Here is a 19,719-nt window from a genome sequence, read left to right on the forward strand (position 1 = left end):
ACTGACTGGAAGCTGCATGTCGGACTCTCCTCAGGGTTTATTCAGTTCCTGTATCTCACTGAGTTCACTGAGCGCACATTAATAACCTTTACTACATTATATTAGCATGTGTAGCTAAAGCTAATGACGGACAGCCTGCAGGAACTGTTAGCTCGTGTGTTTTCTTTTAAATATTGACTGAATACTGTGAACGTTACTGTCAGAAACCTCTAACCTTAGCAGACAGTCAATTGATAATAAAATGTGAACCTCTGGCTCTGTAATGTTACGAAGGCACGATAATGTTAGCTTTGCTAAATATATATAACGTTATGTTATCTAACATGCCACTTTTTCCTAAACCAAATTCCATTCAAATAGAGTAGAAATTTGGAGTTGATTATTGTAAGAAACACTTAACCCCAAGCACATGAGCTGCTTGAGACATCTTATGAATATTTGTGATCCATTTATTAATTCGGCGTAACCTATATCCAGTGCACATGGCGCACATATTAGTTAACTACATTAATACAGTTCCAATTTAAGCACTTTAGCTCTGTTCCCATAATCCAGTATATATGTGTTAAATGTGTGCCATTCTACTATGGGTACAAATTATGCACATTGTAGGACTGACTGCTAGATCCGATATTCAGCATTTTTATGATCATTAGGGTTTGGTGATATATCACTATCTGTATTTTTAATCGCTTTAGTCAGGTTCAACATTGTTTTCCACTTACCCAATGTCAGTTTTTACTCGCCCCTGTACAACTTGTCGTATTTGTTAGCAGTTATCAAATAACATCAAGAACTGCAGTTGATTGTCATGTTTAATCTAGTGCTGCCAATATTTTTTATTTTCAGTATTGCTTAATATATGCCCATATATTGTCCAGATTAATCAATCAATCATTTGGTCGAGAAAGTCTAGAAAAATAGTGAACTATGACCATCCCAGTTTTTTTTTTAAGTCTAAGGTGATGTCTTTAAATGTCTTGTTCAGTTTAATATATTAATAAACAGAGAGAAATCTCCATATTTGAGAGGCTGAAAACAGCCATTTTGCATTAAAATTACTTTAATGATTAATCAGTTATCAAAATAGTTTGATTCTTTTTCACCTCTTGTGTTTGGGCAAGTGAGTTGCCAGATTTACTAACCCAACATGACATTTTACTCGTCCCGGGCCAGCAGGCAATCCTTAGTGTTGAGCCCTGTCAGCCAGTCTACTGTATATAATTTTCTATGTCGTTTTTTTTATAAGTAGCAAAGAGGGAACTACATCAAAATCTCCCTATACAGCCCTGTTGTACAATGACAAATAAATCTCTCATAGCTTGATAATATCAATATCATGATATGAGATATAGATATTGGATGTCATGATATGGCAGAAGTGTTGTCTTTTCCTGGTTTTAAAGGCTACATCACTGTAAAGTGATGTCATTTTCTGAACTCACAGACTGTTCTATCTGTTCTATTATTTGCCTTTACCCACTTAGTCATCATATCCACATTACTGATGATTATTTATCAAAAATGATGATTGTGAAATCACTAGCCACTAGCCATTTCTACAATATTCTTTTAATATCAATAAATATCCATATCATTTGGTCAAAAATATTGTGATATTTGATAGTGTCCATATCACCCAGCCCTAATATGGAGTGTATATGTGTTAGATGTGAACCATTTCACTAGCAGATAGAAATCTAGAAATGTTTGTTGGTACATATTGAAAAAACCTTAAACAGACGCGGTGTGTGAGATGTCATTTTGATGTTGTTGGCTTCAGTCAGATGGTGCAGCAGGCGGTCTGCCATTTGTGTTTGCATTCAAAGTTTTGTTCATTCTGTGTATTCAAGACTTCAAACAAAGTGATCACAAGGAGAGCATGAAATATATAAACTGCATTTATTGCATAGAAATAAGCTGTGTAACCTTTGACCTTTGCAAAACATGAGCACATCATGAACAGTGTGCATGATTCATTGCTGCAATTTGTCTTCCTTTGCTCTGAGAAAAATGTCATTGTGATGTGTGATCTGATTACTGGGAATTTTCTGATCATTTTTGCATCACAATTTAAATTTTTACTGAAAAGAAAATTGCAATGATGTGATGTTTGTTGGGGTCTGAACCAAACAAGAATGTTATTATCTTGAGAAAAAGATTTTTAGATCAGAGCATCTCTGCAGCTCTACGGTCCTTTGTTCTAATGCTGTTTTCTCCTCCATTTTCAAAAATTTGCAGTTTGGCTCTGGTTCTGTGATTTAGATATTGCACTTGGCCATACTGTGATTTTGATAATATTGGAATTAGATGTGCAGCTCTAATGCCAACTAAACACATTTCCATTTTTTTGAAAATGATGTGAGAGCTGCAAATTTAAACTTGGTATATATAGTCTGGAACATCAATGGGCTATATTTGCTTCGATGCTGTACATTTTTCTTCCCCTTAAAACTGACATGATGTTCTCTTCTTACAAGAGAGAACGGACGGATCCTTCTCCCCCTCTGGGCCGTCAAACAAAATGATGGAGCTACCCAACTACAGCAGCCAGCTGATGCAGCAGCTGTGGGCCCTGAGGAAGGAGGGCCACTACTGTGACTGCACCATCCTGGTGGGAGACAGCCCCCACCGCGCACACAAACTGGTGCTGGCTGCCTCCAGCATGCTCTTCAGGTCTTTTACATTTGTTATTGTTTCAGAATGTTGCCAGTAACCAATTTTTTTGTGTTTATTTGAATATTTTTGTTTTTAAATGTCAGGTCAAGTTTCACAGCACTCAACTCCAACTTTCAAGTCTAACATGAATTCATGTTTCATGCCTAAAAGACATTTTCTTCCATGCAGTTTATTAGAGCTGTTACTAATATTTTGCCTTTGCCAACTGCAGTATGTGGTACGGCTGAACAAAAAAAATATCTAATTGCAAATATTTTGACTGATATTGCAGTTGCGATATGATTAGCAAGATAAGAGGTAGTGATAATTTTTACTTCATTATTCTTATTTTGATTGAAAAACATGACTGTGGTGTGATATTTTGCAGGAATCTGTATCAAATGAAGATTTTTTAAGTCTGTTCTGTCTGATGTGTAGGACAGGACATCTCTGCCTCACCACATTCATTCATTTTTTTTGACACACATTTTGCCTTTAACAAATATTGCGCCTCCTGCAATTTGAAAATTGTTGAAAGTCAAAATGCAATTTCAATAAAATTTTGATTAATTGTGCAGCCCTCGTATGTGGGCAGGTCATCTGCCATTTAAGATTCATATTAATCATGGCACTATAAAGACTGATTGGTAAGAAAAGATGACTTATAATCACTTCTGAAGCTAAGACTTTTGTTAAATGGACTAAAATGGCCTTCATCTCTGCCAGGTCTCTGCTGGACGGCTCTGACACCATCTCCATCGACACGGCCATGGTGTCCTCTCAGGAGTTTGGCTGTCTGCTGGACATGGTCTACACCGGCAAGCTGCCTCTGGGCAAACACAACGTGAGCCGCATCGTCGCCGCAGCGGACAGCCTGCAGATGTTCGACGTGGCCGTCGGCTTCAAAAACGTCCTCACCAGCCTCGTGAACCAGCAGCCGCCAATCACAGTCCTCTCTGCACAGACTCCACATGTTCCAAATGTTGCTGTGATCAACAAAGCCCAGAACAGGAACCCCCAAGGTTCAGCTTCACCCACCAAGGACGACTCGACCGCAGAGAACACAGAGCAAGTGACTGAACTGAAGAAGGACAACTGTCCAGGAGACAGTGAGGACACAGAGGAACCAGCATGTAAAAGAGCCTGTATGGAGCTCTCTGAGTCCTCAGGTCAGTTCCAGCTGTTTACCAAGTCAAAGGCCTGGAGCTCAGAAACATGTTGAGGACTAAATACTAGTTACCACTTTATAACATCCAAGCCATATTTATAAGCACCTGTCAAGACACCCAAGAGCACTTTACAATAGATTAGACAGTCAATACATATTAAAGACAATGACACAATAATGATATAAAAGTGGTGCATCCAGGTACTGATATCATTGAAGCAGTTGATCAGACTAGATGGTGGTCTCAGGGCTCAGTGTGGATATGGAGTTGAGTGTCATTGGTATAGCAGTGAATATTCAAGCTGTGCTGGTGAATTATTTGTCCAAATCAGTGTTTCCCAAACTTTTTTCCTTGGGGAACCATTTTTTAAAAATGACAAACCATCGCCACCCAATTCACAACAGACCTTATTTATACATCTTGGGAAGTGTTACAGTAAAAACTGGTCAAAATAAATATTTTGACCAGTTTTGCTGCCATTTCTGCATCATCTTATACTATTTTGACTAGTGCTGCAATGATTAATCAGTTATGAATTGATTAATTATCAATTATGAATTGATTAATAAATGAATCACCAACTTTTTTGATAATTGAATAATTGTTTTGAGTAACTCTTTAAAGAAAAAAAAAAGTCAAGATTATCTGATTCCAGCTTCTAAATGTGAATATTTTCTTTACTCCTCTCTGGCAGTAAACTGAATATCTTTCGATAGTGGACAAAACAAGACATTTGAAGACTTTGAGCTTGGACTTTTGGGAAACACTGATTGACATTTGTCACTATTTTTGCCATTTTATGGACCAAACAACAAATCGATTTGTCCAGAAAATAATCAATAGATTAATCAGCAATGAAAATATTTTTGCGTTCATCTTAATACGTTATAAATGAGAAATAAATCCATTTAGGCTGAGTTAACAGGCCTTCTCATTGTCAATAAAACAATATATAACATTTTAGACTCCTTCATAAAATAGACAAAATAAGTGCATTTAGACTGAATAAACAGGCTCTTGTTTTTTCCTCTCATCAGTAAAACAATACATGCTATTTAAATGCTTTATAAAATGGTGTACTACAGATATAAATCTTATTTGCTTAATTTCTTTCATAGTCTCTTATTTATTTGGCAACCCAAATAAAATCTCCAGTGGGTCATGACCCAGTCTCTGGGGATGATCGGTCTAAAGAAGAACATGTAAATGATGGATAAGGAAGGTCTAAGAACTGAGCCCTGTGGGACACCATGGGAAAAGGGTGATGTGGGAGACCTGAAGCTGCTTGTGTGAAGTAGGACTTGAGCCAGGATCATAGAGCACCAGTGACACCAACCAATCCGTTCAGCAGAAGATTTTGACAGCATTGAAAGCAGCAGTGAGATCTAACAGGATCAGTATGGTGGGAAACTGCACTCTTTCTGTATGTGTACCTGGAGCTGACTGGCTACAGTTCGCTTGAGGAGTTTGGCAAGAAAAGGCAATGCAGCAACCCCACAATATACAACACAACAACCCGTAGACTGTCCTGACGTGTTCTACACTGCATGTGTTCATGTGTGTGTCCACAGAGCCTGAAAAAGCCAGATCCTCTGAGAGTGTAGAGGAAGAAAACAACACGACAGCAGCCAAAGAATCCAGCAGACCAGCTGCCGGTGTTCTGGAACATTCCTCTCAGGTCGTGGAGCTCCTCAGCAGCATGTCCTCTGTCCTGGAGCTGCTGAGCCAGGCAGCACAGAGCAGCCTGGAGGAACAAGAGAGACAGGTAGGACAGGTTGTCCCAGTCTCAAAGTCCACATTGTATGTATCGTTAAGGTCTAACAAAAGTATATAAAGCACTTTACTTCTTCTGTGTCTTTTCCGGTTCCTTGCTGGATTAACTGTGCATGTTGTCGCCGCCTGTTGATCATCAGTGGAACAGTGTAAAACCATTGGCTGGACTGTTTATCACTGTCCTCAACAGACAAAAGAGTGACCTGCTCATATAACCTCAGATTCCAGAAAAACTTAAGATGATTTGCAAAATCTCTGCGACCAATATTCAATTGAAAGCAGTACAAAGACATGACACCTAATGTTCAAACTGGTTAACTTTAATATTTTTTTTATTGTCAGGTTCAATGTTGTGTTTTTCACTTGCACTTAATGCATTAATGTTGTAAGGAAAACATTTTTTGCAGTCTTTCAGTGGATGCAAAAAACCTTTAAAGATATAAAGTAGGGCTGCAACTAATGATTGTTTTCATAGTTGATTTCACAGTTGATGATTAATAGTTGTTTGGTTTATAAGATAACGTCGTTGAATGTCTTGTGTTACTCACAAGCCACAGATATTCAGTTTACTGTCAAAGAGGAGGAGAGAAACCAAATGTCATTTGGCTTTTTTACTCTTCTGTGGCAAATGTCTGTCAAATATCAACATTTAAGAAGCTGGAATCTGAGACTTTTGACTTTTTTTAAAGAATTACTCAAACTGATTAATCGGTTATCAAAATATTTGGCAATTTATTTAATAATCAATTAATAAGAAATTATTCAATTAATTGTTGCAGCCCAAATATGTAGACAAAATATAATCCTGTATAGCTCTCTGGTGTTCTAGATAAAAACTGCTCTTTGTTGGGTGTTTTTAAGTACTCTATAACATATTTTCATTTTTATAGATGGGTCAGTGGATGGAAAGAATCATGTGGCACAGTGTTAGACAGAATTAATACATATCTGTCTACATGTCTCCTGTGCAAACAGCAGAATAACCTTCATAGTGTCATTTAACTTTGCATGCTGTAAATTCTCAAATATAATCTGCTGTTTAAAACAAGTGAAGGCATTTGAAGCAGGTTGCCTGTATTGTAATGACTCATATAATGAATTCAGTGTAATGTACATACCCTGCCTGCAGGTGTTTCAAATTAAAAGTCTACCAGGGAAAGGCAAGATCATGGGTTTATAAGCCTTTTAATTTGAAATATGAGCTGGATTTATTGTGTTTAATTTACAGTAGCTTAACACTTAATGATGAAACAGAAAAGTAGAAGCAAGTTGAAAAGAAAACTATTTCTGTAGGTGAAACAGAGCAGCAGAGTGGTGAGGATGACATGACTCTGTTGTGCTGATGGAATAGTACAATATACTGAATTCATTAATAACAGATAAAAAGAAATGAATTAAAAACAAGAGCAGATCAGAAAACAGAGAAGCTTCATACTAAACTATGATAAATATTCTTATAAAACAGTTAAAATTAGGAATACATATGTGGAAGAAAGGTTAATCCAGACCCCATTATCACATATTATGGAGCATGAATCAATCAGACCTAATGGCGTTCTCAACATTACCAGCCCACAGGCTAATTCATTTTAGATGGAAATCTCCCACCCCTCCATCTCAGCCACACTGGATACTTGAGTTAATGTCATGTCTCAAACTACAAAAAATCAAATGTAAAGTTCAGGGCTCTCTGAAAAGATTCAAAGAGCCCTTTTCAGACTATTATGAAAACATATTCGGTGCAGACACCTACTTAAATTAACAGTCCATCACATCTCCCCCCTACCTTTCCCCCGCCCTCTTTTTGCTCTTTCCTTTCATCTGTATTACCTGTGTCTCCTATTACCAGTACAAGTACAAAGTAATTCATGTGCAAAGTATGTAAGATGTGTAGGATACTGGTTAAATGTGCGGCACATATACAATGTGCTCCTCTGTTACTTTTTTCTGTTGTTTTATAATTTTATTCACTTTGCTACTTTTCCCCCACCCTACTGAAAACTCAGTAAAACAATTTGAAGTAAATAAAACAAATTAGGGACAAAGGCCTGACTATAATAGAAGCACTTTTTTCATGTAACGGCCTGGTAAATAATGGTCCATTTCTGCTCCTGCAGGTTGTGTGTGAGTGCTGTGAGGAGGCAGATCCCAGCTCAGCGCTGGAGAAGCTGGTGAACAGAGTGAAGGAGGGACAGCTCAGTGAGACAGCGCTCCTCACGCTGCTCCGGACTGTTCAACAGAAAGCTCCGTCCTCCTTCCCCACGTCACTGCTCCCTCTGCTGGAGGAGGAGGAGGAAAACACGCAGGAAGAGTCAGAGGGAAACCAAACTGCAGGTAAAGAAGTGTTTGTGTGAGTGAATGTCCTCTCTGATCTTTAAAAATGCACCTCCAAATGTCAACTTTAACAGTTTTAAACACATTTATATTCAATAATCTGCTATCATGTTCACATCTGGCTGTTTTTCCATCTTTTTCAGTTGAAAAGCAGAACGGCAGCAGAGGGGAAGAAAAGCAGCAGGAGGAAGAAGAGGAGGAAACTAAGGAGGAAACAGAAGAGGATGAGAAATCCCTGAATGCAACAGACTCTTCGTCCCCGTCCCCCTCCAGGCCCTACTCCTGCCGCTGGTGTAAGAAGGGTTTCGCCTACAAGTGTCGCATGCTGGCCCACGTGAAGCGCTGCTCCATGTCTCAGGAGTATAAGGAGCAGTGCCCGCAGTGCCCCGCCAAGCTGCCCAACCAACGCGCCCTGCAGCGCCACCAGACCGAGGCTCACCGCAACACAACACGGGTGAAGAAGAAGGTGGCCTGTGACCTCTGTGGAAGAACTTTTGCTCACCCATCAGGTGAGAATCGGCTGGTCTGGAACAGCTTCTGTATGTTTGTGTACAACACTCTTGCTGGTGTCGTGTTTAGAATTTCACAACATCAAGCTTAAACTAAACTATTTCCAGAACGCACAGCTGAAAAGATTTTGCCTCCTACAGACTGTTTCAGCTGACACATCATCAAACACAACAGCCAAAGAGAAACCAGCGCTGAATTGTTAGCAGCAGTGTGTTAGCTTTAGGTTTTATGTTGCGTCCAAACTACTTACAAGTTATTATATAAGCATGGAGCTGGCTCAGGCATAACTCATTGACATCAACTACTTCATTGATGCTTCAGTGGCTGCCTAGCAACCAGCTGACTTGTAGTATCCATTCATATTTATATACAGGTGTAGAAGGCAGCCTGTATAGCTCTAACTCCCCATCTCTATCATAAAGTGGAACATGAAAAAATTCTATCAAAGCATAATGTACATGAAGCCCTGCCCCCAGCTTGTCTCCGTATGTTTTCACTTGTAGCTGAATCTATTTTCTATTTATCTTTTTTTATCAACCCAAAGGGGTTTTATTGGTATGACCATTATAAATTACAGTACTTCCAAAGCAACAAGGTTCTTGGAGCAGTCAGAATGATTCTTCTATGGCTTTTAACATATTATCATAAATATGGCCCTGTTAAGACAATCTATAGTGTATGGTCCAAGGTGAATGGTGCAAAGGCATTTACGATGAGTCCAACTCCACTTTTCTTTTTAAACAGTGTATAATGTGGACGCAAAGTAAAACACAAGGGGCAAAGAGGTTATTTATCCACTAAGTTAATCATCCAAATTCTCACATATGCATATTGGTGCACTTCAGCTAAAAGTCACAATACCTGTACCATTCTTTGAAATCCCATTTGTTTTTAAACTTCCACTTTTTCATAGATATTTTCAAGGAAAAAAGTCTTATTTTTTGGCCAATATGGTAATGGTATAAGGTCCTGTACTTCAAAACAAAGTAATGCGTCATTTTACAAATGTATTTTCAATTTGTAGTGTGTAATGTTCGTGCTTCCTCTTGTCACATTTCAGGCATGATTTATCACAAACGCACTGAGCACTTTGAAGAGAAACCGTTTGCTTGCGAGGACTGTGGCGCCAAGTTCGGCGCCAACTCGTCCCTGAAGAATCACATGAGGCTGCACACGGGGGAGAAACCGTACCACTGCAAACACTGTGACATGAGCTTCAGTGTGGCGGCTGCACTCGCATACCACACCAAGAAGAAACACTCTGAGGGTAACGCGCACACACGCAAAGAAAATGTTTTGTTGTTTATGGACGTGTTGGTGATCTCAGAGCGTATTCTGCTGCTGACCATCTTTTTTATTTAAACTAAAACGAGCTTAAAGGCTCAGTGTGTAAGAAGTATGTTGTGTTTTCTTTACCTGAGAGCGTGAAAAATCTTATGATGGTGGTGTTGCTCACCAGCAGAGTTCTCTCCAGGTCGTGGGCAGTTGTGGCTGACCACTTTGTTCATCATTCACTCTGTGTTTTTGTTCTTAGGGAAGATGTATGTGTGTCAGTACTGTAAGGCTGTCTTCGCTCAGTCCATAGAACTGACGCGTCACGTGCGAACACACACTGGTGACCGGCCGTATGTGTGTCGAGAATGTGGCAAAGGATACAGTCAGGCCAGCGGACTCACCGTCCACCTGCACACCTTCCACAGTGAGAACACACACACACACACACACACACTCACACACCCACATTCATTCAGGTGCTACCTCTCTGCATTGTAAGGGAAATTTATAAGTGTGCATCATTTACTGTGGCATCACTTACAGAAGACAGCAAGACGTTTAAAGATAGACTTCTTAGTTAAAAGGGAGAAGTCTGAGGTTTAAAGTCAGAATTTTGAGTATTAATAACGTAGAATTTTAGTTTAGCGTGAGAAGTCTGAGGTTTAAAGTCAGAATTCCAAGAATCAAGTCTGAATTCTGAGAATAAAGTCAAAATTCTGAATTTTAAAGCTAGAATTCTTAGTTTAAAGTGATTATTCTGAGTTTTAATGTCAGAATTCTGAGAATTAAGTCAGCATTGTAAGAATAAATGTAAAATTCTTAGTTTAAAGACAGAATTTTGAGAATAAAGTCCAAATTCTGACATTATTCTCAGAATTCTGACATTAAGGTCAGAATTTCACTTCACCTCATCCCCGTCCATATGAATTAAACTGTTCTCGCTGATGTGATCAAAATCCTTGAAACTCTGATCATCTTAAATTTTCACATAACATTTCATATTTTATATTTACTTAAACATTAATAGAAACAGCAGGTTGACATAATGATGTAATCCTGATGTATTTGCTCCTTGTCAGACTTGTCGGAGCCTCATGACTGTCAGAAATGTTGTCTCAGCTTCCCCTCGTTGGAGGAGCATCGGCAGCACATCCAGGAGTTCCACCCGAAAGAGTTCCACAAGTGTCCCACCTGCAACAAGGTGTTCACCAGCGCCGCCCTGCTGGACAAACACAAGGGAACACACACTGGAACCAAGCCCTTCAGCTGTGACCTCTGCAACAAGTCTTACCAGGTGGGATGAGCTGCTTCAACCTCACAGCTCTGAGGTGATGCTCTGTAGTGTGTGCTGTATCTTATATGTGTGTTTTCTTCTGTTGCTATAGCAACTGTCAGGTCTGTGGTACCACAACAGGACCAACCACCCGGATGTGTTTGCTAACCACACTGGGCAGCTCAAGACCCTGGTCCAGTGTGACGTCTGCTTCAAGTTCTTTCCCAGTGCCGTCAGCGTGGCCAAACATCAGGCTGCTGAGCACCAAGGTGAGACGGCACAGGCCTGACAGGAGGTCTGACACAGGGTCACAGTGCAGTGACATACAGGGCAAATATGGCCCCAAAATAAATCAGAGAAATCTTTTGCTACATCTCAACTTCAAGCTATGTTTCAGAATTGTCCTGTAGATGTAACTATTTAAAGGGACAGTTAAACCCAAAATCAAAAATACAGTATCACACAAAAGTGAGTACACCCTTCACATTTATGCAAATATTTAATTATATCTTTTCATGGGACAACACTGAAGAAATGACACTTTGATACAATGTAAAGTAGTCAGTGTAAAGCTTGTATAACAGTATAAATTTACTGTCCCCTCAAAATAACTCAACACACAGCCATTAATGTCTAAACTGCTGGCAACAAAAGTGAGTACACCCCTAGGTGAAAATGTCCAAATTGGGCTCAATTAGCCATTTTCCCTCCCCAGTGTCATGTGACTCATTAGTGTTACAAGGTCTCAGGTATGAATGAGGAGCAGGTGTGTTAAATTTGGTGTTATCGCTCTCACACTCTCTCATACTGGTCACTGGAAGTTCAACATGGCACCTCATGGCAAAGAACTCTCTGAGGATCTGAAAAAAAGAATTGTTGCTCTACATAAAGATGGCCTAGGCTATAAGAAGATTGCCACCCTGAAACCTGAAGCCTGTCAGTGCTCAGACCATACACCACACACTGCATCATATTTGTCTGCATGGCTGTCGTCCCAGAAGGAAGCCTCTTCTAAAGATGATGCACGAAAGCCCGCCAACAGTTTGCTAAAGACGAGCAGACTAAGGACGTGGATTACTGGAACCATGTCCTGTGGTCTGATGAGACCAAGATAAACTTATTTGGTTCAGATGGTGTCAAGTGTATGTGGCAACAACCAGGTGAGGAGTACAAAGACAAGTGTGTCTTGCCTACAGTCAAGCATGGTGGTGGGAGTGTCACGGTCTGGGGCTGCATGAGTGCTGCCAGCACTGTAGCTCCTACAGTTCATTTCACACCCAAGAGGGTTAAGGCAGTGCTGGAAAATAATGGTGGCCACAAAATATTGACACTTTGGGCCCGATTTGGACATTTTCACCTAGGAGTGTACTCATTTTTGTTGCCAGCAGTTTAGACATTAATGTCTGTTTGTGTGTCTGTGAGTTATTTTGAGGGGACAGTAAATTTACACTGTTATACAAGCTGTACACTGACTACTTTACATTGTATCAAAGTGTCATTTCTTCAGTGATGTCCCATGAAAAGCTATAATTAAATATTTGTATAAATGTGAGGAGTGTACTCACTTTTGTGAGATACTGTACATATTTCTCCCCTGGTTGCTAGTGCTGTTTATCCAGCTCGATTAAAAAAAATTAAAGCTGATATCTCAAACTCTGCAACTCACACCAAAACTATCTAGATGGATTGACAGCACTACAGGCCTGGGGGAAAATATATACTTTTGATTTTTGGGTGAACTGTCCCTTTAAAACACCAGTGACATGAATGATCGTAAAGCCATGTGAAGAGCAAAATAATAGAGGACAATGTGAGTAATAATGAGCAAGGGTTGGACAACTCCTGGGGTTGGTATGATATGTGAGGAGAGATGAAGAACTGATCAATAATTTGATTAATTAATATCAGATCTCTGTCGTTCCAACAGTCCCATTGTGATTATTCACTGTTATCTTCCACAATTTTTAGAGAGCAACAATGTTTCTGTTTTGAACTTTTATAAAGCTTAACTTAATGAATCAAAGAGAACAGATAATGTCTAGTTATTATGTCAGGGGGCTGTGGGTCTAAGCTGGGTGGCTGCACAGGACAGGACATCAAATTAATGTTAAGTAGAAATCAGAGATCAACCAAATAAGTAGTATGACACTGGAGGGTGAGCTCTAATGTGATTATTAACAGAGCAGTGATGCAGACAGGACCAAGGTGTTTGTTCTTACATTAAAGCTCACCCTTGAGTGTGATATTGCAATTATGCAACAGGTGACAGACAAACTAAAAGATATAATCTAGATTTATTAATTCATATTGTGGGGCAATACGCTCTCAAAATAAAAAAAAACTGTTTCCCTCAAAACCCATGGGGTCTGACCAACAACTGGAAAACAGTCAGCCCAATCATTAGGACTCCAGTGTAATAAAACCTAATTTATTATTCCAGTAAGTGGGCTGGCCCTTAGTAGCAACCAGGAACAGAGAGGATTTATAGTCCCTGTTGAGTCAGCAGCCAACTTGAGTGTTGAACGTTAATCAGTAAATCTTGGGAGAGTTCATTTGTACATAAATGAACTTTCCTGACCATTTTTACTGCCATTTCCACATCACCCTATGTTATCTTGAAGCATGGCATTGAAAACATAGACACATGGTAAATACTCAATAAATGAAATCTGTGTGAGGAGTTCAGTTTCATTGCTAAAGTCAGTTGAATACATCTCAGCATTCATTATAGTCTTTACGTCACAACAGTCCTGTGTTTTAAGGACAGTTCCAGCTTCCATCACAGTGATCATTGTGTGTGTCCGCTCTGATTTTTGTTACTTTATTGTTGCAGAGCCACCACACAGCGGAGACTTTTCAGTCAGAACTTAAAGCAGCCGTGATGCTCAGTGTATCAGCATTTTTATTTTTAGCTGTGATCCTCTAGAAGTTGAGTCCGTGCTGATCACTGCTGTGTCACACCATGTGGATTTTACTGTAGAGACAAAACACATTTCTAGTGTCTGCTTTTGCATTTATATAAAAAAGTAACTCCCAGAGGGCTGCAATGTGTTTAAAGCAGAAGGCAGTGTGGGAGTCATTCTTCAGTGTAGTTTCTGAAATAATACAGATTCAAATTTCACCATCTCCTTACAGAGCCTTCTAAACAGAAGATAACATCATGACAAATATTCAGAGTTATGTAACTGCCTTCACCTCCCTAATTGCACACAGAAGAATTCTGCTGTTGGAGAAATTCTGTCTACCCCGTAAAGAAAGTAGAGCTGCAGCTGACAAGTACTGTCTTTGTCCATCAATCCTGTCAGTTATTTTCTCGATCAATTGATCAGCCATTCAGTTCACAAAATACCAAGAAAATGTAAATTGGGGCTTTCCAAAGTGCAAGATGACGTCCTTAAATGTCCTGCAACAAGGTTCACAACCGAAAACACCCAGCTACGAACACAAACAAATTCAAAACAAGGTTGCTCCTCCTATTTTAACAGAATGTAATTTCTACAAATAATTAATTGCAAATAGTACTAGCAAGTATTTAGAAGAAAAATTTTTGCATTGTCGACTTGATCATCTGTTAAATGTAAATCCTGAACATAATTGATGAAGAGCCTCCATAATATAATATGTGTGTTATCCTTTTTAACAGAAGGCCTGATAGTATCTGTCTCATCCACTGAGCAGTTCTTGGTCTGTGAATATTTTTCCGTAACTGGATATATCCGTCTGGATATAAGCCCAACAGAAAAAGCTGAGGATCCAGTAAAGTTTGTTTTGAGGTTAACCTCTTGATTATAACTGGTACCCAGAGTCAAAAGCAGGTCTCAAGTTACTGTGGTGAGAATCAAGCAAGTCAAGTCAGGTCATTGCTCAGAACAAACAAGTTACAAATCAAGTCACACTAAAATTCTGATGATCCCTAAGTTTGAGGTAATCTTACTGATATTTCACATTTTGTGGCGAACAGCAACAAGCATTCTAAATTAACAGCAGTGGGGATCTGAAATGATAAAACAGCTCTATAATTCTGAATGTCTCTACAGTTAAATCACAAACCAAGTCTAACAGAACTTAAACTCAAGGTTAGACATCTAGCTAATTTTTCATCTTATAAGAGCTAAAAAGACACAATCAGGTGCTTTTCTTTGTAGGTTTTGTAGTGACAGATGAAGCTGTTGAAGTTTTCAGAGTCCTCCCTCCCTCATAGCTCCCTTGTGCATTTGCCTCTGCTAGTCTGCTGCATCTTAACATGTTGCCAGGTTTGTGTGTCGCACTAGAAATCACCCAACCCAAAACTAAAATCAGTCTCAAGTCATAAATACCAAGTCAAAGTCAAGTCGAGTCTTAAATAAGTGTTAGTCAAGCAAGTCTCACGTCTTCAAATTTCTGACTTAAGTCTGACTCAAGTCAGGTCATGTCTCGAGTCCCCCACTTCTGCTCTTACCTCTTCCAAGGACATTTGAATCTTTCTGCATTGACAAATACAATGATAATCCAGGGTTTCCTCCAGTGTACTGCCAGCCCAGGGGTTCACCAGTGCTAAGCTGACCGCCACAGTGCCTGAGCATCTGGGAATTTTAGCTTTCCAAGACTGTACATTTTTGCATTCTTTGTAAAACATTTCCTATTTGTTTAACATATGAAGGAGACAGTGTATGACAGCCTGTGTAGGACTGAGTGTTTCTAGCAGCACAGAGAAGAAGAATTTAACATATCCTACAAGTCTTTACATGTTCAGTAATTGTCGAGACTTAAGGCGGTATAAGTGAATGAACAACATTTGCTGACTGTACTGAATCTGTCTGTCCATCTGTCCTCCAGGCTCTGCAGCGTCAGCAGTGCGGTGTCCTTACTGCCCGGCGGTGTTGGCGGGGGAGGAGGAGATGCAGGAGCACATCAGCAGCCAGCACGTGAGCCAGAGCAGTGAAGCGGTCAGCTGCCCGCTCTGCTCCCTGGTCTGCGCCTCCCAGATGGAGCTGCAGGAGCACCTGCTCTCCTGCCACATGGAGGCCCAGGAGGAGCAGGAGGCCACAGAGGAGCAGGCCTCCACCTCCCACACGGTAAGAAGCTCTGCTGCTGAATGCAAGTCAGATAGGAAATATACAGGAGTCCTGCAGGAGTCCTGCACACTCCTCATCTCAGCCTGCAGCTCTTACATACTGAGAATATAGTTCATTGTAGATGATTGGTAGAACTGAAACAACTAGCTGATTAACTGAGAAATGGATCAGTAGACAGTTGGACAGGTGGACAGTTCACCCCAAAATCGAAAATACACATTTTTCCCCTGGCCTGTAGTGCTGCTTTTCTATCTCGATAGTTTTGGTGTGAGTTGCAGAGTTTTGGAGATATCAGCTGTAGAGATGTCTGCCTTCTCTCTAATATAATGAAACTAAATGGTGCTCAGCTTGTGCTCAAAGCACAAAAAATACATTTCAAAAATTCAAAACCAGTGTGTCTTTCCGAAAATCATGACCCACTTACTCCAGATAAGTCACAGACCATGTTGTGAGCAGTTTCATGTAGGAACTTCTTCCTTTCAGTTAGACAGAAAGTAGTTCCGGCAGATTCTACTACAATAGTTCCTGCATGAAGCTGCTCACAACATGGTCTGTGGATTATCTTGAGTAACTAGGTCATGATTTCTGGAAGAGACATCACTGTTGAGTTTCTCAAATGTATTTTTTAGTGCTCTGAGCACCACAAGCTGAGTGCCATCTAATCTCATTATATTAGAGAAGACAGACATCTCTACAGCTGATATCTCCAAAACTCTGCAACTCACATAAAATTTATTCACTCTCATAAAATAGCACCACAGGCCAGAGGGAAAAAAATATATACTTTTGATTTTGGGGTGAACTAACCTCTGTAAATAATTGATGATTGAAGATTTATTGGATTATTTTTTGCTTTTCTCTGTTTTGCGTTATTATTATGTGAATACTTCATTATTAATACATTAAAGGGATAGTTTGTATTATTTGCAGTATGGTTGTATGAAGTGTCATGTAGGAAGCTAAGCAAATAATCCAAATGTCTCTAGAGGGAGCTGAGTGAAGTCTGATCAGTGTTCTTAAGTGATATCACTTACATTACTGACTCAAACAGAAAACCGCTGCTGAAACTTTCACACAGCTGGCCACGCCTCAGTAAGGCCCTGGTTACACCTGGTATTAACATGTGTCTCAGGTGAGTCGATCACAAGTGAACAGCTCTGAGGACGTCACACCTGGACCAACAGTAGGATCCAACACACTGGGACAAACAGACACAATGTTTTTTACACAAAGAGAGAACTAACTTCATGTATAGCATTTGTCAAATTTATCAGAAGGCCGTCATAATTAAGAATTTGTCATAGACAGCATTTTACAAAGTTTATTAAGTTTCTCTTACAAACTTGCACAAAGTTGTGCAATTTTTTAAAGAAGTCTGGGGACTTTCTCTGCAGGGAACAAAGATATAGTGTATATTAGAGCTGAACAATGAATCCAGATTTTATCAAAATCACAATATTGTCTATTGCAATTTTTAAATGGCAGGATGTGTAATATTTGTTAAAGGTGAAATGTGAGTCAAAATACCATTTTAAATAAAATACTGTGATTCTGCAGAGATGTCCGGACCAACACATCACAGATCCCTGAAAAAGTAACACACCATAATTGTTTTAATGAAAATAAAATGAGAATAATGATGTAAATCCTCTAATATTGCAAATCATATCAGTTAAACTAAATGCAATTAGATATTTCTTCAAAATAGTTCATGCCCACCCTATATTGGTGACTACAGTATTGTTATTGTCATTAAAATGTTGTCTTCCTAAATTTAGTGAAATTAATTTGTTAAAAACGTAACATTGTAAAATACACTCATTGGCCACATTAGGTACTCCTGTTCAACTGCTCATTAACACAAATATCTAATCAGCCAATCACATGGCAGCAACTCAATGCATTTAGGCATGAAGACATGATCAACCTGCTGAAGTTCAAACTGAGCATCATGGTTGTTGGTGTCAGACAGGCTGCTCTGAGTATTTCAGAAAAAAAGATTTTTGTGGGTTGGTACACAGTGTAAAAAGTTTGAGAAACACTGACTTACTGCAACTAATGCTGAATTTATAAAAAGTCATGAATTATTAAGAATTTGTTTTCATTTATTAAGTTTGTCTCCACTCAGCAACTCTCTAAAAATTGTGAGATTTTTTTAAGGGAGTCAGTGTTCACAGACGTCTTATCTTTGAGAGCCCAAACAGTGAACTAAATGAAAATCAGACAGCAGTTGAACTTAGAGTGTCAGTTGAGTCCTTCAGTGTGGCCCAGGACATATTTGCATACACACTGTTGAAACAATGTGGTCACATGCAGCCCAGACCGCTTCTGAATGTGGTCTGAGAGACCTGATCTCAAATGTGTCCTGGGTGTGTTTACATCTGTGCTCAGAGCTGTCCACGTGTCATCAGACACGTTAATAACAGGTATGGACAGGGCCTAAGTGATGTCACTCCAGATGTGTAGCCTCAGACGGCTTCTGCTTTGACACCACTGATTGGAATTTGGCCAAAGTGCAAAAACATTAAAAGTTTGAACTAAAATGAATGAGTATGTTTAATACATGACTTATTTGTCCACTCAGGTAATTTCAGCTGATGCAGCAGACACTGAGGGGACGGAGTCAATCATCTCGGAGGAGCAGGCTCAGCTGGCCGCCGCCCAGCAGGTGTTTGTGGCTCTTGCAGGTGGAAGAGAGGGCGAGTCATCGGCGGAGGTGGTGGAGGTCAACATGTACGACCTGCTCAACAGCTCTGTCACCTTCATCTGTGAGGACAAAGCACCCGCTCAGGACTCTTAACCATGAACTGTGAGCCCTGGAGGGTCACTGCGGACACTGAGATGCTTTATGGTTTTATTGACTGCTGTGATCAGTTTCTGCTACAACGCAGACTGAACTGAGAGACGAGGACGCTGCGTGTTGTACATCCATGTTTCTCTGCTAGAGCTGTTTTGCAGTTTTAATAAATGTGCTGACTATGTGTTTCACTTTAGTTTATACTCAGAAACCCAGGTTGTCTTGAAAGATCCACTCTGAAAAATTCTGCAAAGTTAAACACTGAACACAAAGACAGAAAAACAAACATGACCTCCCTACAGCTGCCTCCTCTGTTCCTTCAGTTACTACATTTCCCAGCAACAGCCTCTGAGAGGTGGAATGTGGACTGTAGCTTTTAATTAAAGGTTAAGGTCTGGCCATGAGAAGAGTCTGTATGGAAGAGGATCCAAAATTCTGACTTTAATCTCCAAATGCTGATTTTAATCTCATAATTCTGATTTTCATCTTATAATTCTAACTTTAATCTCAGAATTCTGACTTTAGTCTTATAATTCTGACTTTAATCTGTGAAACCAAATAGATTTTTCACATGGTCCTAAACCTCCTCCAGAAGTGTGAAAATTCTTTAATGAGGGAAAATTTCATGGTTAAACTTTGACTAGCTTTTGTCGAGCTTTTAAGCGCAACTGAGCAAACTCCATTTATTCAAAGTGTGTTGAATGAAGGACAAGGTTTACCTTTATTTTAGACTTTCCTTCTTTATGAATTTTCCACTATTATTCCAGTATGACAATATTCAGAATTTGACAAGCTCATGTAAACAGCATGTTCAGTTTGGATATCCCTAATTTGGCCTTATTTTGAATGTTGCATTTTCTGATTAAGACTTTGCCA

At 39.6% G+C, this 19,719-nt stretch overlaps 1 protein-coding gene across 1 annotated transcript; it reads left to right on the plus strand.

Annotated features, from left to right (window-relative positions):
- Positions 1–2,484: 2,484 nt before the first annotated feature.
- On the plus strand, positions 2,485–19,027 carry zbtb40 (zinc finger and BTB domain containing 40). The gene is made up of 11 exons (XM_084726242.1): positions 2,485–2,676; positions 3,385–3,827; positions 5,399–5,592; positions 7,718–7,934; positions 8,078–8,443; positions 9,505–9,711; positions 9,979–10,143; positions 10,799–11,013; positions 11,105–11,261; positions 15,808–16,046; positions 18,631–19,027. Exons 1-11 carry the CDS (start codon positions 2,525–2,527, stop codon positions 18,844–18,846), a joined length of 2,571 nt encoding a protein of 856 aa, XP_084582368.1. The 5' UTR covers positions 2,485–2,524; the 3' UTR covers positions 18,847–19,027.
- Positions 19,028–19,719: the final 692 nt, after the last annotated feature.

The sequence above is a fragment of the Lutjanus erythropterus genome, chromosome 2 (genome assembly GCF_056507025.1).
Source record: "Lutjanus erythropterus isolate fLutEry1 chromosome 2, fLutEry1.hap2, whole genome shotgun sequence".
NCBI lineage: Eukaryota > Metazoa > Chordata > Actinopteri > Lutjaniformes > Lutjanidae > Lutjanus > Lutjanus erythropterus.

Excerpts from the sequence above, each read along its gene's own strand:
- zbtb40 (XM_084726242.1), top strand. The coding sequence starts at position 2,525 with ATGATGGAGCTACCCAACTACAGCAGCCAGCTGATGCAGCAGCTGTGG. Across the intron at positions 5,593-7,717 it reads TGGAGGAACAAGAGAGACAG|GTTGTGTGTGAGTGCTGTGA; the intron begins GTAGGACAGGTT and ends CTGCTCCTGCAG. Across the intron at positions 8,444-9,504 it reads AACTTTTGCTCACCCATCAG|GCATGATTTATCACAAACGC; the intron begins GTGAGAATCGGC and ends GTCACATTTCAG.